Source organism: Thunnus maccoyii, chromosome 3, assembly GCF_910596095.1.
Source record: "Thunnus maccoyii chromosome 3, fThuMac1.1, whole genome shotgun sequence".
NCBI lineage: Eukaryota > Metazoa > Chordata > Actinopteri > Scombriformes > Scombridae > Thunnus > Thunnus maccoyii.
This window is the reverse complement of record NC_056535.1, coordinates 61,078-84,000: the sequence shown is the minus strand read 5'-3', so window position 1 is coordinate 84,000 and position 22,923 is coordinate 61,078. Positions and strand designations below refer to the sequence as shown.

At 37.2% G+C, this 22,923-nt stretch overlaps 1 protein-coding gene across 3 annotated transcripts in view; it reads left to right on the top strand.

Moving 5' to 3' along the window:
* Positions 1 to 17,315, top strand: part of golt1a (golgi transport 1A) — a 37,501-nt gene extending 20,186 nt beyond the window's left edge. For all 3 annotated transcript variants that reach the window (XM_042407698.1, XM_042407697.1, XM_042407696.1), the window contains exons 2-5: positions 6,561 to 6,652; positions 10,031 to 10,209; positions 16,659 to 16,722; positions 16,842 to 17,315. In XM_042407698.1, the coding sequence (XP_042263632.1) occupies positions 6,578 to 6,652; positions 10,031 to 10,209; positions 16,659 to 16,722; positions 16,842 to 16,871 (348 nt within the window). In that variant the 5' untranslated portion in view covers positions 6,561 to 6,577 and the 3' untranslated portion in view covers positions 16,872 to 17,315. The remainder of the gene's footprint in view (positions 1 to 6,560; positions 6,653 to 10,030; positions 10,210 to 16,658; positions 16,723 to 16,841) is intronic.
* Positions 17,316 to 22,923: the final 5,608 nt, after the last annotated feature.

The following is a 22,923-nucleotide window of genomic DNA, read 5'->3' as shown; positions in this document are numbered from 1 at the left end:
TATTGGCATAATGCTATTGTTGCACTCTCACTGGCATATTCGTTTGATCATGGAAAGGCAGTTTTTCACCACATTCCCCCCTTTGCGACTTTATAGTCGCATCAAAATATCTTCTCTATCTGCAGTGATGGAGTCAGTCATACCATAGAGCAACAAAGCTCCTGTGGTGAGATGACCATAAATGTGGATACCATCCCGAGTGGGTCCAGTCATTACAGATCATGGCGCGGAAAACCTCTCCTCCCTGTTTGGCGGGGAGTGAGTAAAAGCCGCACCTTGCCTACACCTCCCTGATCTGAGTTGTAAGAGCAAACCTCTGTTAGCTTGATGAGGGAAATCTTCACCTTCACCCACTGATAGAACATGTTAATTTCCCACTGTGTAGTTTTTAATTTACTCATTGCCACCATCTGCTTAGTCTGAGCCTTAATCCATGCTGTCCTAGTATCACGCTTTGCTCTACCTGTGTGCCGCTTGTAGAATTGCTTAAACTCTCTCTTCCATTTTTCTAAGGTTTCTACTGAAAACAACTATTAATTTAACTATTAATTTATTAGCTGAATATAGTCTTGGTCTGGTACTTTAAGGTGTATATGGTGATGGTCAGTTGGTCAATCATAGATCAGTGTCAGTATTTCTCCTAGCGGTATGCGTCCTTGTGTTGCTACTACTGTTGCGGTTGCCAATGCACAATTCTCTATCTGTCTGCTGGTGTTCTGCATGTTAGTGTTCTGCATGTTAGTATTCTGCATCTCAACTGACTGTCATGCCTCTACCCCTCTCACTATCAATGTCATTACTAAAATTGGAGCCCCTATTATCTGTATCAACATAACAATGATCATGATAATTAGCTCCATCATTAAGCCTACATGCCCTCTAAGAGGATTCCTCAGATTCATCAAGATATTTTGTTTTTTCTTTCGGCTTCTGATGACCCGCTGGTGCTGCTTCTGGGCCTGATGACCTATTAGCCAATCTCTGGGATCTTCTCTCTCCCTGTGGGACTGTAACATCTTCCCCAGCTTGCTTTCCTAAGGGTGCAGCACTTGCCCTTAAATTGTCTCTGAGTTCAGTTAGTGTCCTTCCTGGCGCCTCCACCCTGCTGCAGTGATTAAGGTGATACCAAACAGTCTTACCTTCAACTTTTATGGCAGTTGGAGTGGCTAAGATCACCTTGAATAGCCCTTGGTTCCTGAGTTAGTCCCAGTGTTTTCTCTTTAACACCCTGATGTACACGTAGTCACCAGGCTGCACCTGATGGAGATCCTCTTCATTCTCTCTCCTTCCTCCTTCGGTGGCACCTTTCACCTGTTGAAAAATAGCTTTGTGGATAGCAGTTAGGTGTTTGACATAATTTGCTAATTCCATTTCCAACTGTTCGAGCGGAGGTCCCTTATAGGGTCCTCTGAGATATGCAACTTGCAGACCTGTAAGCATTTCATGCAGGGTTAAGTGTGTCATACATTTTCATCTTCATTAGTGCCAAAGGTACCACATCTGGCCACTTAAGCTTTCCTCTTTCATACAAATCCCAACACATTTTAGCCAATCTCAGTTTCAAGGTACCATTTGCTCTTTCCGCCATCCCTTGCAACTGCAGATGATACACACACCCTAATCTGTGCTTGATACCCATACACTTAGTCAGGAGCTGTATCGTTGCATTTACAAAGTGTGGACCAATATCTGAGCTGATTTTATCAGGTGCGCCAAATCGTGGTATGACCTCCTTAATAAGAAACACTGCTACTGCTTGTTCATAATTCTTAGCTGTAGCTATAGCCTCTATCCACCAACTGAATCCATCAATAATAAACAACACGTACCGTTTGCCTTGTGCCTTTCTGTCTTTTCCCACGTCAATAAAGTCCATCACTTTTTTGTCTGAATGGACCATCAGGCACCAGAATGGTAGCAATAGGCGTCAGAAACGCTTTTTTGGCAATGTCATAGCTGACAGCAATTGAGCTCTCGCTGCCCCATGAGTTACAGGCGTACCATCAGCTCTCTGAAATCCTCTTTGCCTCCATATGTTGCCAAAAATATGACAGACTCTGTAAGCATAGGCTGAGTCTGTATAGATGTTAACTGTCTGTCCCTCAGCCAACTCAGCAGTCAAAGCCTTGATTTCTGCTAGTTGTGCTGAAAAGGGTTGATCTAACCCTTTCACCTGTACCGGAGAAAAGGTTTTCATATCATCATTTAACTTGGCTATGCCATATCCAGCATGGCGACCCATTTTATCTCCAAAACATGAACCATCAAGAAAAAGAGTTAGCTGTGCTTCAATTGGTTCATTGTCTTTTCTAGCTTTTAAAAATGTTTCTGTCACCTCTGTGCAGTCATGCGGCTCCCCATCTGTTGGCAGTACCATTTTTGTTGCTGGATTTATGGTAGTGCATCTCTGAATGTCAAGCTCTGGTGCGGAAAGTGTAACTTCATAAGCTGTTTTTCTCCCATGGTTGAGCACAAATCTGGAACCTGTCAATAATGCATGTAACTGATGTGATGTATATAATATTACTGGGTGTCTCATAGTTATGGTGCCAGCTTTTTCAGGGGCAGTGTCATCACAGCTGTGTCACTGTGACTTCCTGTGGTGTTGGAGCGTCTCTGCCAATAAGAGGTGAGAGTTTCCGGATTTAACACCAAGGTGCGAATTGAGCAGAGCAAGTTGGGAGATAGACTCCCTTTGTTTGACTGGCACCTTCCTTGTTATCAGGTATTGTGACTGCATGCAGGCCTTTGTTTCATGCACATTGAGTATGAGGCCCAACAAAACTATGATGACATCTTGTACAGGCATGCTTAAAGCCCCTTGATGCTGTCTACCATTCTACACTCAGGTTCATTACTGGCAGTATAACATTCATCATTGCATCCTGTAAAAAAAGGTTGGGTGGTCCTCTCTCTCTGAGAGGCAGGATTTTCATATGTATTTGTTTATTTACAAGGCCTTTATTGGTAAGCTGCCTTCTTACATTAATTCCATGCTAGTTTCGTCCACTGGACCCCATTGCACTAGGACTAATGACTGGCTTACACTCCATGTCCTTCGTGTTCATACAGAGCTTAGAAAAAGTGCTTTTGGCTTCTTTGCACCATCAACCTGGGCCACACTACAAAGCACTTTAAAAATGAGTTCATTGGTAACTCTTGGTCATTTTAAATCCACTGTCTCAATTTTTTAAACTTCTGGACCTGTTTTTAATTGATTTTGTTGTTGCTCTATTAATTGTATTTATATGTTTGTTTTATTGTCTTCTTTCCTGCTCAACGTCATTGTGTATGAGGGCTTCACCCTCAATGATTTTCGAGTTTAAATAAAGACAAATAATATAAAGGTTAGACCTGTATTTGTCATTTAATGGTTATTAAGTTTCACTACAGAAATCATTCATCAGTATTGTAAGTTTCCGTTGATTATGATTTATTCTAAATAGTTTTACTGAGACTAGGCCTGTATCCCCCAGGTCCCAAAGTGCTTGTAAGCAATAAACAATCAATTAATCGACATCAGAGCTGCTTGTGTGTCTTCGTGGGAATCAACTTCTAACTGTCAGTCGTTAGTCCACCACCATCATCACAACACAACACAGAGACTGTATCAGACATATAAATGAGACTAAATGGGGGCGGTATAGTCAGAAAAGGTATATATATAGTCAGAAAAGACAATCCCCCATTACATAGACTGATAAAGGCCACGCCCATTTCCGCCTAAAAACTTTTCTGCCATTTTGGATTTTTCATTAAACACATTTTTTGCTTTTGTTGGCACATTTTTCATCTAATCTTAACTAAACTTGATATATACCATATTTAGACGATCCTGAAAAAAGCTTATGTGTTTGTTTTTTGGTATCACTTATCATTTTGTCTGTAATTAGTTACTCAGACTTTTTAAGGTGTGGCCTGATGCCCTTAACAGGCCATAACTCTTCAGTTAAGTTGAATTTACACCAAATTTGGAAATGTTGTACATGCAGCCACACTGAACAAGTGTGTAACCCACAGGGGGCGCTAATGTAATATAACACGATATTTCTATAATTCTGTTGTCTTTAATGAAATGAAACTTGGTACACAAGTTCTCCATGAGAATGTGCATGACATATTCAAACTTGGCAACAACAGCCTCGCCTTGTGGCCCTTAGCGATACACCACCATACTACTTATTTAATTCCATATCTCTTAAAAATAATATTCCATGGTAACAAGTTTAGCAAATTTATACAGATGGGGTTGCTGAACAAGTCTGCAGCATCTGATACAATTTGTAGGTGGTGCTACAAAATTTTAAAAAGTTGCTGCTGGAGCAGAAACTTGCAGCAGCAGTAGCAGCAGCTGGCAATAGCAGCTAACAGCTTGCAGCTCTCACAGGAATTTTCTTCAAAAATACAAATATTCTAGTTAACTATGTAAACCCATCAGAACTTTTAAAGACGGTCTGTGGTATTCAGGAGCCCAAACTAAAGATAAGCGATGAATGAATTAAATGTCTTTGAATAGCTGATGACATCACTCAGGTAGTTGACCCTTAACCTGAGAATCCCCAGTGTTCAGTGTGCGCCTGCTCTGCTAGTGTCTGCTAGTTAATGTTCACCTCACAAACTGATAACATCACGCACAAAGGTCACACGAAGAGAAAGAAAGCACTGCCAGGCACAAAAGGAGCAAAGCCAGCAAGTGAGAGGAGGGAAGATAAAAAGGGATTACCATGGTGGTCATCACAGAGCTCCAAAGTAAGTGTTCCCACAGTTCCTCTCTTCTGAAGTATTAGCTTGTAGAAGCTTTGCATCTCAAGGTAAAATACTACATGTATACCAAGAAAGTATAGTATTTGGAAAGTTTATCATTGAGGTCAGTTTACTCAGGCCATTATCCGTAAGCATCACAGAATCATGTCTAGGAATTGTGCTGACAGTTTGACTTAAAAATTACTCCTGTAAGAATGAATGAACAGGGCTGATATATTCAAAACTTCTAAATGCTCTTAACAGTGGTCCTAATCTCTGACTGAGTCAGAAAATGGGATTTAAAAGCTTGGTATAAAGAGGCTCAAACATAGTGTTGTAAAACTGGGACTACGATCATGTCTTCCCACATTGCCCATCTCAAACACAGCCAATAGCAATCCTCCAAAGGTGGCGAGACATGGCTGCTTCACATTCATTCATTACAGTGTCATGCACACCTTGTCATGATCAATCATTCATTGTGTCCAATGTTATATATACCTACTTAATACAGTATTTCATAAATTATTTATACAAATCTGTGGAGGTCTTCTAAAATGTTTGTTTGTTAATTAAATACATAATTGATTGTGTCTGGTTCACTGAAACAGAGAAAACGGGGTCAACATAAAAATAAAATTTAATACTTGTAAGTGCATATATTTAGAATAACTTCATGTGTCATTTCTGTTTTCTTGTCTATTGTTACTCTTTGAAACTCACTAGAATTCTTTGTACTTTTTGGAGGCTCACAACCCCAAAAATGATTGCACTTCAATATAATAATAATAATAATAATAATAATAATAATAATAGTAATATTGTATAAAGAGTGCGATCATTTGATTGTATTCATGCTGAAATAATTCGGGCGCTAACACCAGGTGTTTACTCTAAAAGCAAAATGACATCATCCTCAAAATTCTGATGCACATAAAAAATTTTAACACATCAAAATTTGACTCTGAGAGGCTTACATACAGTGAAAAGCAGTGAATCACTAAGTCTTATAGTTTTCTCATTAGCTACACCATGGATTGCTAAAAAAAATACAATCACACCAATTAAATTTCATCTGTCTTTGATCTAAATGGCTAACACAGGTTGAGATCTTGGACTCATTAGTTTTTGTAGTGTAGGGATTTCTGTAACAACTTACCCTACTTCCAAAGTGCATGGAACTGCATCAAGTAAACTGTTTATTAGTTTTAGGCCATGCAAGCAGGTTGCCTTGGCTGCTGCTGAGGCGCTCTACTGGTGTAGGTAAGCCCGTAAAACATGCACTGTGACACTGCACCATTCTTCATGCTCCCATCAGCAATGGACACTAAAAGTATTGTGAATATGTGGTTTTGGAGCTTTGAGGTGCAATAAGCATAAACACAGCTGTGAGTGACTATAATCACTACTGTTTCCTTTTTGCCAGTTAAATGTGAGGAAGCTCATTGATATTTTTAAGAATATGGCTGGTAATGTTCTTTGTTTTTGTAATTATCAACAAATCCCATAAAAAAGATTGAAACCAACCAACACTGAAACCCCCCCGCCACAGACAATAAGTGAAAAGGAAAAATATAGAATAACCCAAAATAAATTCACTGATCTACATGAATCTACAGTCTCCTGTGCAGGTTAGGACATTTCTGCAGTTATCCCTCAGAGATAAATTAAGTAAATAATTAAAATTAACCATTGAGAACTGTTTGCATGCTCTATGTATCTATCACTAAATGAAATGCCCGCAAATCATTGTGCTGAACTTTTTGTATTGACTAAATGAACTGACTACAGTTCCCCTGTGTATACTTGTCTTCCAGAGATTGGCATTGGTCTGATGGGATTTGGTTTATTTTTCCTGCTCTTTGGTGTGCTGCTGTACTTTGACTCTGTCTTGCTGGCCTTTGGGAATGTGAGTGATCACTCACACACACACATCTGCTCAGTGTCATGTCATTTAACATTTTAGAGTTAATGACCAACTTGTTAATTGAGATAATGTATGTATTTCACAGCTGAAGACTAATTATTATAATTATGTTAAATATGACATGATTATTATAATTACCAATGTCACTTTAAATGAGAAGGAATGAAAGAGGTATACATTGTAGGTGTTTAAACAAGAAAAATGGCTGCCAATATGGAATAACCTTAGGCTCAAATCTCATCTTCAGTAAGACTTGCAGCAAAGGTCTTAAATGAATTGTATATGAAATCTTCTTGACCGCTTGGCCACCAGGATCCAACCTATAGGAAAACTTTAGACTAAAAAATCAGCTGGTTATATTATTTACTGGATATTATCCAAACACAGGCTGTGTGTCTGTCAGGTTTTTCATTAAGGGAGCAATTCATCAACATCTTAATTTGCAGTGAGTTAACTGACTGGAAAATTAAAAATCACATAAAATCTGCTGTCATTTTAAACATTTGAATCTTGCATACATATCGTGTATCTTTACAGGGTGATGATGATGATGTTTTTAATTATCATGATGAAAGGCTTCTTACTCTAAACAAGTGTTTAATTAGATTTAATAAGCTGATAAATTCCCTGTTTGTGGTAGAATGACATGCTCTTACAGTAACTGCTAAAGGAGAGAATTTAAACACATGCTAAATATTTACTTTGGGTTACAATTTAAAGCTACTATTTGACTATTTCTCAGTTAGGTGCCACCTGGTGGAATATGAGACAAACAAAACATATTCCATCAGAACCACTGAAAAATTCAGCAATATTTTACTTTAAATCCCCCATTAATAATTTATAATCAGTGTATAAACATTTAATAAATGGCTTATAACACACTGTTATTTAGTTATAAATAGATAAAATAACAGATATAAGAAGTGTTTATTAATGTACAGTATCTGTCAGCAATTATAACTTCTCCCTTGAAGACATATTTTATTACTATATTGTCATTCCTTATTATAGTTCTAGTTGTCAACAAATACATTAATAAACACTTATTTCTGCTTACAGCTACATTATTGTGTGTAATGGACCATTGATTAATTGCTTGTTTGCTGCTGATAAATGCTAAATAGTACTCAAATTGTTACCAAAAAGCTTCAACAATAATGTTAAAGAGGACCTATGATGGTCATTTCTCATTTTTTTGATTTTTATTTTTTGACTTGATTATTTTATTTTGAACTGTGAATCATGCAAAGCATGATTCACAGTTCAAAAAAACTCTTTATTTATCTTATACTGGCCCTTTATGCAGCCCCTCACCTCAGCCTTTGTCTCTAACAGGCAGTTTTAGCTCCTGTCTCTTTAAGCCCCCCCCTCCTGATGAGCCCACTCTGTTCTGATCGGCCAGCTTTCCAGAACTTACCAAGGGGCAGCATGTATCAGAGTTGTGTTAAGTTACTGTTGATGCAAACCAAACATTTCCTGCTTTACTGCTTCAAATTAAAGGCTTTAAAATGACTAAAGAACAGGAGACTTTTATTGTGAAGAATTTACAGGCAGTGAAACATGTTCCCCAGTGAATTAGCAGAGATAATTCTTTAGCTTTTTAGCTAAAAACCGGGCAACACAACAACATCTAGAGATATTTGGAACTCTTTGTTGTGTAGATCAGTTAGATACAATGCATGGAATAGTACAAGCAGAGACTGCTACAGTGATGATGATGTTTCTACATATGTTTACCTCATTATTTGACTCATTAACATGAACATTGTAACATTACTGAAAATATAGAAAAGCATAATAGGTCCCTTTTAAGGAGCAAAGTTAAGTTGAGAAACTAATATCTGCAGCCTCTTGTAAAAGCAGCACTCTACAGTTTGTAAAACAGCAGGGGTCTTATGTAGACCCATACCTGTGCATGTGTACTGCACTGTGAGCCACAGAACAAGAGACTCAACCAGTGGCATGTGGCTGCAGCATCACTGGGTAAGGTTGGGCAAATATTTCCATACTTCATTTCCTGTTACACTCTGCTGTCACCCAGGTGGAAAGTAACTAAGTACTTTTCTTCACCCAAGGACTGTACTTAACTACAATTTTGAAGTACTTATACTGTACTTGAGTAATTCCATTTGATGCTACTTTATACTTCCAATCCACTAATATTTCAGAGGGAAATATTGTACTTTCTACTCCACTATTTTTATTTGACAGCTTTAGTTACTTTATAGAGGAAGATTTGACACAATGGTAACAAGCTTTTAAAATACAACACATCATTAAAGTCGAAACCAGTGGTTTCCAACCTTTTTGGCTTTTGACGTCTTACAAAAAGCAGTGTGTAGTGATTTTTCCCTCTAAACTTCTTATATGGTTTAATTTCAGTAATTGTTCACATGATCCAATATTTCACCAAAAATCAAAGATTGGAGAAAAAGTCCAAAAACTGAAAACAGATCTGTGTATCAGAACTTTGTTTTGGCTTCTTTCCTCTCCCATTCTAATCATCTCACAACCCCTCAGATGTATCTGGTGACCCTTTAGAGGGTTCCAATCCCTAGGTTGGGAACCACTGGACTAAACTAGCTAACTGTATATAAAGTAGTTAAAACTAGCTCCGCCTCCAGCAGCTACAACAGTAACATGCTGCTTATACACTTATGCTTCCGTATTAATAATCTGATGATGTCATATATAAAAAATATATCAGTCAGGGACCAAACGACTGCTTTTACAGCAATACCTTAAGTACATCAAGCAAATAATACTACTACTTAATAGTACTTTTACTGTAAAAGGATTTTTCATGCAGGGCTTTTAGTTGAAACAAAGTATTTTTACATTGTTTAACTGGTACTTTTACTGAAGTAAAGGATCTGAATACTTCCACCACTGACTGTTAGCCAACAATGGAAGGCACAATGACACAAAGTCAATTTGTTGTAAAAGATTAAGAGGAGGGAATGGGTTTCTGTAGAAAAATAATAGATAAAATACATTTTACAGTGATAGATATCATGTGCACCTAAATCTTCAAATGTTGATAATAAAGTCACTTTACCGATAGTATTTATTCCTGGTCATATCGTTAGTACATAGTCAGACGGCAAAGCAACAATAACACTCTAAGGTGTTCTGAGGAATCCCACAGAGACTAAAGGTATTTTATCCAACCAAACATGTGAACAACATGTGATTCTAGAGACAGGGACATCTTCCTACAGTTAAACAAGAAAGTTTACAGGCTGATTGTGAATACATCAGCAATACCTGTGCACAACAAACACAAAAAAATAGCAGAAGTGTAAGAATATGTTTCTAATTTCCCCTCACGTTTTGTTCTGATCCCTCTCCTTGTAGATCTTCTTTTTGACTGGTTTGATATTCATCATTGGCTTCAGGAGGACAGCCCACTTCTTCTTCCAAAGACAAAAATTTCGAGGTTCTTTCTTCTTCCTGGGAGGCGTGTCTCTGGTGCTGTGCCACTGGCCAATCATCGGTATGCTGGTGGAGAGTTATGGCTTTGTGCTTTTATTCAGGTAAGTTCACTTGTTTGTGTTTCTGAGACAGGAAAAAAGGTTTCATATGAATCTTTCTCTCATTGAAACCAAACTTTTCCCAGAAATGCCAGAAAGGAGGTCATTAACAGGTTTAATAAGCAATGGTAATCCTCCATCTCCTGTTAACCGACCCGTTGGATGTAGGATATTGCTTGTTTGCACATTATTCAATCAAGATAAATACAGTGGACAGCCATGCATACTGGTATGACACTCTGGCACTTCTCAAATCGGATGCTAAAGATTAGCATTGATAATCACATCCGATGACAGAAAAACAATGGTAATATAAAAATACTGTACATACAAATATAATATTGAATTTTTAACCTCAGGAACTACACATTATACACATCCTCTGATTGTTTCGTACTGTGTGTGTACCCAAAGCAAAATTTTTGGACAACAACAGAGGTTTACAGCACAGAGGAATAATATATCAGGCTTTGATACACAAACAATACTTTTTAGTATTGTTGGTTTCATTGTTGGTTTGGCTCCAAACATGAGATTTGTTTTTAATGAGAAAAATATAAAAAATCACTAGCCATATCCTTTAATGAAAAGAAACCAGAGAGTGAAGTCCATATGTCAGAAGTCCATGAAAATATCATGAATATGCTGGAATTGTGGAAATCAGGAAAAATTATCTTTGGGATGGATCAGGGTGATGGTGGGGCCTCCTGTGCTGTAAAATTACTCAATTCTATCTCAATTCTTTCTGGTGCAGGGAAAATAGCAGCCACAACGTGATATAGTTTAGATGCCAAACCCCAAAAATAATGGTTAAAACTTGGAAATAAGAAAGAAAACAAAATATGCAAAAACAACAGTCTGACGAGGAATGAATCCATGCTCAAGATCAACAATAACAAAGTCTGCCAAAAAAGAAAGAACAGAATTCAAAGGTGGCGTCCACCATGGCAGAAAAAGCGAGGTGCAACAATTGTTTGCGGACTTGAAGGACACATTAACTAAAGGAATTAAAGAACTCAGAGATAACCTTAAAGACTTTTGACAAGATATGGAACAGGACATTAAGACAATCATGCAACAAACAGCAGACTTACATAAGGACATGAAGATAAAGTAAAGTATGTGGAACAGCTGGATATGCGTGTGAGTGAGCTTGATGACACCAAGACCATATAGCAAAAAACACTGGAATACGTGAAGACATGAATGGAGGAGATTGGGGATCAGATGGACCATGCGGAAAGTAAATCTAGGCAGAATAATCTCTGCATTTATAACGTTGAGGAAAAAAGTGAAGGCAGTAACATGACAGCCTTCAAAATTCTGAAAGTGTCAGGTGAGCTCAACATAATCCAAGCGCACAGTATACATAAGGAAGAAAAATTCTACAAGACCTATCATTGCAGCTTTCCTGAATTTTGTCACAAAGAAAAGAGTACTCAAAGCAGCATGGGATAAGAAAGAAGTCTTTCTGTATAAAAGCGCATGTATTTATTTCGATCACAACTTCAGGTTTAAAGCAAGACAGCAGAGAGTTCTGTATAAATGAATCTGGGAACATCTGGAATCACAAGACATAAGACACACATCCTTGCACTCACAAAATTGGAATTCTTCAATAAAGACAGAACATCTACAACATATTCGAACCCAGCAGAGGCAGCCAGAGATTTGGAGCAGAGAGGCCTATACAAAGCAGTGAAGGCAGAGAAGGTCATCACTCAGCCAGCAGGCCCTCAGGAGACTCTTGGGGAGAAAAACAACTCATCACCAGCGTCAGTCAACAACCAGAGTCTGTAAAGGAACTGTGAAATCAACCATCAGGTGAAGACACTTGTATAATTTAAGTTTATATTAAAATGGAGTTAATAGACTGGAGAAGCCGAATATATTGGCAAAAGAGGGAGGAAATGGAGAAGAAGACAAACAAATAATGGACAATATGAGAGACAATCTGTGTAAAGAATCTATTATGTTGAGATTTTTACAATGCTCTTGAGGTCAAAGTTGCCAATCTCTAGCACTCCCCTGCCCTTCCTTGACTGGATCTCAATCTAAATTTAAGTGTATGGGTGTGCATGTATGAAAGTGAATGGGACAGTTGGGTATATGGAGGAGTGGAGTGGAGTGTGTGCAGATGGCTGGCTCATGAATAGAGAACTTGGGATGGGGAATAGCTAATGACAAGCAGAGGTTATAGAGGTAGAAAATAATAGATCTAAGAAAACTTTCTTTCTTCTAATGTTTTCACCTGCTTTATTTATTTAATTTTCTAAAGTAATCAACTTTGTCTAATTCCCCTCTTTGTCTTTTCTCTCTTCCTCCTCATAGAATATCATTATAGAATATTCTTCTTTTTCCCTCCTCTCACCAAGTGGGAAGATATTGTATGCTTGTAAAGTTAATAAAATGGGTTAAGAATGGGGGATACAAACTTTAGGTAAACATTTATATGGATATGATATATGAAGGGTTTATAGAGTTGGGAAAATTAAGGAAAATTCTGTTATATTGAAGGGGTTATCATTTTTTGGAGGCATGATAACAAAATTGGCATGCAATTTTTTTCTTTTTCTGTAAAATATAATACAGTACAGATTAACTATGTTTAAAAATAAAGTAAAGAAACAGGTTTCCAGACATAGAGCAGTAGAATGAATAACTAAATAAAGTAAAGAGACAAATGAAATAAATAGGGGAATGGAGGGGTTATAAACAAACATCATTCATTTTAAGGGGAGCAATCTCAGAGCTTGGATTAGTAGATACATGGTGGATGCTAAATCCAACCAAAAAAGCATATACATATTATTCAGGTAGATTCTCAATTTACAACAGATTAGATTATTTTTTTATGTTGTCATGTGGTCATGCCACAGTGACCATAAATATAAATCTGAATATAAAGGGAGGAGAAAACATATGGAGGCTAAACAACTCACTCTTCCAAGATAAAATATTTTAAGAAAAGATAAATAAAATACTTCAAGAATATATGGAGATAAAAGATACTGGGGGCACTAATCCAGTTATTATATGGGAGGGAGCTAAAGCTGTTTTACTTGGACACATAAAAGCACACTCTGATTCTTCCACAATTCTTGTTCTTATTTCAAACCTTCAAAACAAAACAATGGCACTCACTAATCCATCTTCTTGTGCTTTTTATTGTGGACAGATAACAAACGCGTTTCAGCATAAAGCCATCATCAGTGTAGAGAACAAAATGAATAACAATACAAATATAGACAACCAGGTGAGGCCAAGTCCAATCAGTGACAAGAACATATAATTATACAATAGGATCCATGTGTGAAAACACACATGCAGCCTCCCTTGTCTATATTTGTATTGTTATTTCTTTTGTTCTTTACCCTAATGATGGCTTTACACTGAAATGCATTCGTTATCTGTCCACAAAAAAACAGAGGATGGATTAGTGAGTGCCGTTGTTTTGTTTTGTTTGTTTAGTCTTTATCACAACCGTGCACCCGATACAATCTCAAGATTTTGAGTTGTGCGCACCACTGCTTAGTACCAGTTCTTATTTCAAACCTTACATATACCCATTCCGCATAGTAGTTTTAAAAGATGGAATGCAATGCTTACAAATTATATCTGGGACCATAAAAGGAAAAGGGAAAAACTTAGTATGCTAACCCAACCTAAATAAAAGGGTGGGCTTAGCTTTCCAGATTGAATGATCTATTTTCATGCTACTCAAGTAGATATAACAATGCAATGGATGAATAACAGAGTAAAAACAGGATGGAAACTAATATAAAAATGGAATGATAAATGGACTGTACTTGTATAGCGCCTTTCTAGTCTTCTGACCACTCAAAGTGCTTTTACACTACAAATCACATTCACCCATTCACACACTAAATGGGTACAGGGGCTACCATGCAAGGTCCCAACCTGCCCATCAGAGGAAACTAACCATTCACACATTCATAGACTGATGGCACAGCCATCAGGAGCAATTTGGGATTAAGTATCTTGCCCAAGGACACATCGGCATGTGGACTAGAGGAGCCGGGAATTGAACCACCGATCTTCCGATTAGTGGACGACCTGCTTTACCTCCTGAGCCACAGCTGCCCCAAAAACAATCAATACTAATATCAATGTGAACACTACCCTCCTTAAGTTTAAAGGAAATGAAAAAATACACTGGAAATAACAGGTGTGTAGAAAATACATTAATGAATTGGAGATATAATCATAAAATATATAAATTTGACAAAGAATGCATACAATAGCCAGTGATCCAGATTTTTTTGCCTAATAAAATGGATAAATTACTAGAGGAATGGGAAGGAAAGGGATTGCAAGTGTATTTACAGATGATTACAAATAATACAATAGACTCATTTGAAACATTAGCAACCAAATTTATTTATAAGTAACAATAATTTATTGAAATATTTACAAATAAGAGGCTTTCTCATGAAACAGCAGGGAGAAGAACAGATGCAAAGAATGCATGGGTTACTGGAATTTATAAACAAAAACAGAAATAGTGAAAATAGTAAAATATCAAAACTGTGTATAATCCTATAGGAAACAAAGGTAAATGTAGACAACACCAAAGAGAAATGTGCGGAACAGGAAGCTAACCATGCACACATTTTTTATTTTTGCCCAGTGTTGAAAACATTTTGGGGGGCAGTCCTGGAGAAAGTCACAAATATTTTTTCATTTAAAGAAGTTATTACAAACATCCAATTAAGTACCACCCCATTAGAAATAGAGAGGGAAGGAGATAAATATCTATATACAATAATTCGCATAGCCATATTAAAACAAATAGCATAGAATTGGCTGGATGTTAAACCACCATCTATTAACACCTGAAAACAGTCAAAGAGATTAAAGAAATGGAAAGAATCACTTATAAGTTGAGAAACAGAAAAGAGGAATGTAAAAGAAACCAAGGTAAATGGGTTACGGAAATGGATGGAGTAGAACAGTAAAACTTAGAGTACTACAATTTTAGTTATTTTTCTTTTTTTTTTTAAATTTTTCTTAAATTTCTTTGGTTATGCCAATAGCAAAACTGTATAAATGTGGCAAGTTAATTCAAATAATAATAAACTGATAACTTGCAATGTAAAAACCTGCGATAAAGTAATAATAAAAAAATCTTTTTGGTACATCACACCAGAAATTCATATCAAATCTGCAGGAAGCTTTAGCATGAGCCCAACAATGCCCAGTGCTACCCTTATGTAGTTGCAGTTTGCAGCGCAGCAGGATGACAAGCAAAGCAGGACACTGGAAGTGTTGCTGGTTGTTCAGCAGCTAAAAGTCTTCACAGCCTTTCAGAGGATGGAAATTTATGTCAGGACTGGCTGAAATTCTTCTCTTCATTATGGGCAAGTGGTTATATGTGTTCAGCACATTTTACAGCCGACTGTCTGCTTAATGAGATTCAGTATGCCACAGGATTTTCTACTGTTTCATCTTGAATTTTTGGATGAAGTTTTAAAACATGGTTTCTTTCTGTTCCTCAGCTAAAGGAATATAATATATCTGTGCTAAAGCTAAGCTAGCAACCCCTGGCTATGTTTGAAAAACAGACTTTTACTTTGTGAGGAAACTTAGACACAATCTTATCGTTCTGAAACATCCTATTGAAATCTCAGTGGTGAAACAGCAGTTTCTTTCCTTCATTCAGGATCAGACTCCACTTCATAGATGCTATATACTGTCTTACATCTCCAGCTGTAGACATTACTTCAGGTAAACATGCTGCATTATTTAATAGGTATTATTCTGATTAGCTGGGGGTAAAGGTGGTGGCCACACCTACAGCCAGTCGGAGTAGGTGCTCATTAGTAATGCCGATTTTATGTAAATGGCTTCAGAAACAGCCTGCTGAAAGACAGAGGGGAATCTGGGCTGTAAGGAAAGGTGGATTTAGAGAAATCTAAACAGCTTTTGGTGAATAAAATGTCACAGATATGCTTAAAATAGACTAATTTATAAAAAAATGAGTCAAAAAGGGCCTTAATACCATATCTTTAAAATACAAAGAAATTACTGCAGACCTACAAAAAAGGTCTCAACCGCACAACACACCACATCAACCCGCCAAATTTGTTTTTTGGTGTTTTTTGTTTTTGTGAAGCTACTTGGGTCACTTGGCTGATCATGATGTACATAGGCTTTGTCTGGATCATACATGACACAGGACCCCCCCTATTGTCAGTGTTAATTATGAACATCAAAAGACCATCCTTGAACAGAGACATTATATACACACACTTGATATCACATGACAAAAGTTTATTATTTGGGTCACATGATGACACCTGAGCCCTCTCAGTTCGCCAAATAAGACTGTGATGCAGTGAACTTTTGAGTTACACATTGTTTACATTTTTAAGTATCTGCTGGTTTTCCCTGTTTTACATGTTATCACAGTGTTGTGTTTCTCTGTGTAGGTCCTTCTTCCCAATGGCCTTGGGATTTGTGCTGTCAGCTGTGAATATCCCTTTCCTCAATGCAGTAAGAATGTTTTGTTTGTGGCTTAGTAGTTTAACACATAATAGGCTTAAAAAGACATTCACTTATAAATTCCTCAGGGATTGTCACTGCAAGGATAATAACATCTCCTGTTTTTTCAGTTATTCACCAGCAGCTCCTCCATGGTCTGAGCAGAGGAAGGAATACCAGAGAACTGATGAGTGAATACCAGAGAACTCATTAACGTTAAATATTAGAATTTATTAATGCTGAAGTATTGATTTATTTTTTACAGTGTACTGCACTGTGTGCCATATGAAGTGACAATTAATACTGAAATCAAGCAGTTAAATTATAAGCTGTTTAAAAGCTAATTTAACATAAAACAAGTTATTTTAAAAACCTTTTAATATCGATATTTAAAGCTTTTTTGAATGAAAATTAAAACATTTCACCACACATTTATTCCATGTTAATTGTTTCAGATCTTCATTTGAGTTATGTAATGTTTACATTTTTTTATGGCTGCACCATCAAATAAAAATATTCTACATGTCATACACATTTCCCCAAAATTCAAATTGACATTCTCTTGAAATTGAGATCTCTACCAGAACATAAAAATAGATTTTTTTTTTCTTTTTAAAAATAATTTAAGAAAAAAAATTAAACCATGATAGTCAAGACAAGGCAAAACAGAAAAAAGGGGAAATACACGAAAAACACTATTATACTGCCACATTAAAATAAAAACAACAACACATTGATAAAGCAAATCAGATCAACTCAAATATGTTGGACATCATTAATTCATCTTGTTTAAGAAATCAAGACAAGGGCTCCATATTTTTTTTAAAATCCAACATGAGAGTGCCTGTTGCAAAAATGAATCCTTTCTATTAGAAATGATAAGCCACTTCAAATAACCCTCTGTCAAAGGAAAGTAGGGAAGGAGATCCACCAGTTCTTGAGAATTTGTCTTCTTGCTGCCACCATTCCAAACTTTGGTCGGCTCTGTTTACACTCTGATACAACTGATCTAAGCTCAGAACAGCCAAGTAGAGCAAGTACTGGATCAGTATATCCAGCATATAAGAGTATTAGTCAAAATCTTGTAACTATGAAACATGGGACAGCTTATGGATATATAAATTATATGCAATTTACTGTGTGAGTAATGGAGCCTGTGTACAACCTTAAATTGTATTAGCTGATATCTGCTTAACTGGAGAGTTTTTAGGATAACATATTTTATATATCTGTCAATGTTGTTTGTCTGTAAATCAGCCAGGACAATCTTGAAAAAGAAGACTTCCCTGGTTAAATAAAAGTTAAATAAAATAAAATAAATGAAAATATAGTTTGCATATTGCATTCTCTCTAGCAGTATTATTTATGGATTTTTGCACATGTTCTTTTTGTACTTAAGGGTCCAAACTTAACAGCAGCAAAGACTGGATAGCAAATAAAGTAAGTAGAAATTGTAAACTATGTCTTACTGTATGTGTACTTAATGTGATAAGGTGAATAAATGTATGCATGATTGCTGGCTGGGGTGGGGTCAGATGGGAGTCTGAAGTGACATCAAAAACTAAAAGTTTAATTTCATTAAGTGTGATATTTGGTGTCCTGAAAATATGTAAAAAATCAACAAATAATTGCTGTGACAGTGATTACCAGGAACAACACTTAAGATATAATCTGACAGGAATCTTAATAACATTGGCAACATGAACAGTAACTGTGTGATGGGGGATTGTTAAGTTCATCAGGAGAGCTCTTTGACTATTTCAGTCCTAGATCAGTGGGAAAGCCTCACAGGCAGAAGTGGTGCCAAAACAGCAGTCAGCTGACGTTTGACTCACCATTTCAACAAAGTAATTACTTGCAGTTATTACATGGCCTCCATTTCATAATGCAGGGATATTAAAACACAATGACAGGGGCCACTTGAGAGCTACAAACATCTTAAATGATTGGACTCAGGACCTTTAGTCACAGTTTTTGGCCCATCATTTTTTGAGGTGAGATGCCAACTGTGATGACTTGGATAAAACTAATACTATAAAAATCTGTTTTTTGTTCATGACATAAAAACCACATTCTCTAATTATTTAAAGAGGACCTATTATGCTCATTTCCAGCTCTAAATTTTGATTGGACTCCACTATAGTAGTGTTGCATGGTTTTCCTAACCACTTTTCCTTGATCTCGATAGAAAACGTCATTAGGTCAAGGAAAGATGTGAGTGAGAATTTATAAGGACTTAGGAAAAAGACAACTGTAGTGCTAAGAGAATCTGACTACCCTTACAGTGGGCTACGTAATTATGTGACGTCTGATGTTATCGACGTGGGTCTGCCATGGTGAAACTACAATGGTCTGGAGATGGACTACAAAAAGTGCATCTTAGATACTTCATTCTGTGTGTTCTTACTGTGTTGTTTCATACAGGCTACATAAACGTGGACAGCACAGTGAAACAAAGACAAACTCTTCAGTCAGGCTTTAGGGGGGGACCCAGTGGGTATGGGGTATATATAAAATTTAACACACATAGCCAAATAAATAATGTAGGCTAATATAATACTTGTACTTTTTTGTAGATTTTCATGTGGTGTGAATGTCCAGGTTTATAAAGTGAAACACTTTGTAATAAAGCAGCCCTTCTCAGGATGAATCCTGAGCTCCATCAGAGCTTTTGGGGCATTTTTATTTTAAATAGCTAAAAGTCCAAACTCTGTCTTCTCTGCAGAGATTCCTCTGTCCTGTCAAGTAATTACAGTTTTCATTTTTGCTGTTTAACTGCAATGTCTGTAGTGACACTACTGTACGCATGGAAGCGTTTCCATATAGTGAACACACTCTCTCTAATCATTAAGGTAAATCATTATAAGAAAAACATTTTGTTTTACAATAAGTTAGTTGTTGCCTGATTGGACAGGTAAGCCTATTATTATGCACAGACAGGAGTTTCAGTGTTACTGTGTTCAGGGGACTTGATGGTCAGTTCCTCACGGAGGCGAACTTTTTAGTTCCTCAGATACTCTTGACATAGGCTTTCATACTAGTCCATTTAAAAGTTCAGTTCACCCTTTTTACCCTCTCTTAACTCTGTTTTATTTGTCCAGGTTCGGAGATTTCTGTTTCTGGGATTTTTGCCTCAACATCAATACTGTGGCTCCTTAACAGACTTTGTTAGTCAGGTTATATATATCAAATTTATATAAAGTCAAGTAAAATCAAGTTTATTTATAAAGCACATTTAAAAACAACCAGTTGACCAAAGTGCTGTACATAAAATTAAAACAACATAAGGTAAGAGCAAAAAAAAAAAAAAGTCAAGAGAGTAGAGATGACACAACAATACTATCCCATATGCAAACAAAAATAAATAATAGTAAAACATAGGGCTTTAAGGACACTCAAAGGCCCAAGAGAACATGTGGATCTTAAGTTTAGCCTTAAAAGTGTCTACAGAAGGGGAATGCTTAATTTCAAAAGGTAAACTGTTCCAAATTTTGGGGCAGCTATGGCAAATGTACGGTCACCCTTACCCCTCAGCCTCAATCGAGGGACAGCCAGGAGCAGCTGGTCTGAGAATCTGAGAGATCTGGTGTTGGGGAGGGGGCAGAGGAGCTCCAAAATGTACTGAGGTGCCAGAACCAGTTGCTAGACTACTGTTTAGGATGCTTGATATTGTAGGACCCACAGTGTCAAATACTTCTTTTAAGACACATGATGGGAGAATATCCAGATGACAAGAAGTTGGCTTAGTGTGTGTGACTGTGTCTGTAATATGAGCAAGGGGCACAGGCTGCGTGAGCAGCGCGTGTGTCTCGGAACGACTTGCTTTTCATTTCGGCACCCATGTTAACAGGTTACAGCAGCCATACTTGGCTTGGCTGCTGCTGCGCGTCATCTAGAGATTTGGGGTCTCACCTATTTTTTCAGGGTGACGCGCGCGGTTCTCAGCAAAAACAGACAGAGAAAATGACCTGTTGCCAGTCATATTAACATCATACCAGCAACATTACACCTTTCACTATGGTTTCAATGCCTATATATGTAGAATGTCTCACAGACATTCTACAATTGACAATTGAGCACACGCTTCTTAACTTTTTTCTGACTAAACTAAATATAAATGAAATTTATAATGAAATGATATGAAACATGTTATTATTGATGGGCATTATCAAAGCCAAACTCTGTGTAGAACAGTGGAGGCTGGTCCATAGAGGCAGAGGAGGTTGATCCTCCCCTTTTTGAGAGGCAAAAGGGAGATCAAAATAATAAAATAATAAAAAAGAATATTTGGTTGAAATAAACCATTACATCTCAGTATTATTTATAAAGTATTTTTTCTCTCTTCTTTGAAAAAAATCCATTACTGAAATTCTGTTTAAAATGTTTCAACAGCAACACCTGCAGGGCGAAAGGAGAAAGGGCAGTGTGTGAAGTGGTGGTGGGGGGGGGGGGGGGTGCAATTGATGGAGGTGGAGTGGGGGACAGAGGAGGACGGGTGCCTGCTGTCCTCCGCAGGGCAGGATCTCTTACATTGGACTTAATGGGTTTTTTTTCATGCTAATCTGTGACTTGCCATGACACGTAAAATGACGCTCCAAGGGAGGCTGTCCTCCCTAATCAGTCAACAACCAGAATGCAATATTGACATCGACTTGGTCCAATGATAGTTTCCAGATTTCATTTTCAATTCTCTCCACTGTAAGGCAGAGGAGCAGCAGTAGATAACAAGCAGTAGATAGCTCCTTGCATTAGCCAATGCAACAGCTGGCTTGTTGTAGCAGCCTTAAGGACTCTTTATACATCCATGGAAGGACTGTTAAGGACTGTTGTTAAGCTAATGGGAGAAATTATCTGGACTGTGCAGTGCAGCAGCAGCAGGCCAGTGCCAGGGAGGCTGGAGAGAGAAATAACCGGAGAAACAACCAAGAGAGTTAGCTTGTTTGTCATTGTTGCTAATGATATCAGACTGGTTAAGCAGCAGCCATAAAGTTCTGTTGACTAACAAACAAGATGACCAACAGCTATAAATGGATGTTATGACATGAATACTTCATTTCCATGATAGAAAGAAGAAGACGTCAGATAACATGAGTCAGATACAGCTTCTCTCTCTCTGTCTCTTTGGTCGCTAATTTCATCTCTGATGGTCAAATGTCTCTGTGTGGCTTTTTTGTGTTTTTTATCTCCTTAACAAGAATGCAACAGAGATCATATAATGTGTTGTGGGTAACGTTAGTTTGCTAGTTGAAGTTACAGTGAGCTGTCTGGACTCACTCATTCATTCATTTTTAATTGAGTGGTTGTTCAGTCACCTGTTGATGTTGTATGATTAGTGAATGAGTGCAGGAGGTCTGGCTGCTTGCTTCTGACAGTTTCTTTAGTTCGTTTTTAAGCTGAGCCATATATTTAGTAATAAGCTTAAAGTAACTAGAATGACAAGTGTTAACTAGTGGTGTAACAGATTGTAGTCGATCCGTGTTCCATACTGTGTTCCACAGTTCGGCAGGCATATGAACTGCGGATTAATTGCAAAATTGAACATCTCATTTAAGACAAAGTAAACAAATGTGTTTACTTTCACGTGTCACTAACAGGGATTTTGAAGAGCAACGATCAAACCAGCATCTAACGTTCCAAAGTGACATTTGAGTTATGTTTACCTGCTGTTTAATGTGCTGCAGCTCAGCAGCTAATTAGCATCTAGCTGCAAACTGATGTTAGCGGTGAATGTTTATTATCATCAAGTTTTGATGATGTGGATAGAGGCTGTTTCACTCACTGTTTAAAAGAGGAAGGTTTCATGCCTCATATTGCAATAACTGAGCATTGAATATTTTATATATTTTATTTTATTTTATTTAAACATTGGACATCTTAAAGTTCCTTGCTGTTTCTGGCTGTAAGTGTGTTACAGAACAAATGTAAAAAAAATTTTTATTTGTCTCCCCCCTTTTTTTCCCGCTGATGCTAATAATGATCTGATCCATGACTCAAATCCGTGATGCAATCCGAGCCGTGAGTTTTGTGTTCATGTTAACACCCCTAGTGTTAACATGTCAGCTTTGTAGACTATATTTTGTATATCGTACATATAGATAAGGGTGTGTAAGTCATGTATTTGATACATGCATTAATAATTTCTGATGTGAACCTACACTTTTAGATCTGTGAATGTTTTTAGTGTTCAATCTTTCTTGTATTCAGTACTGATCT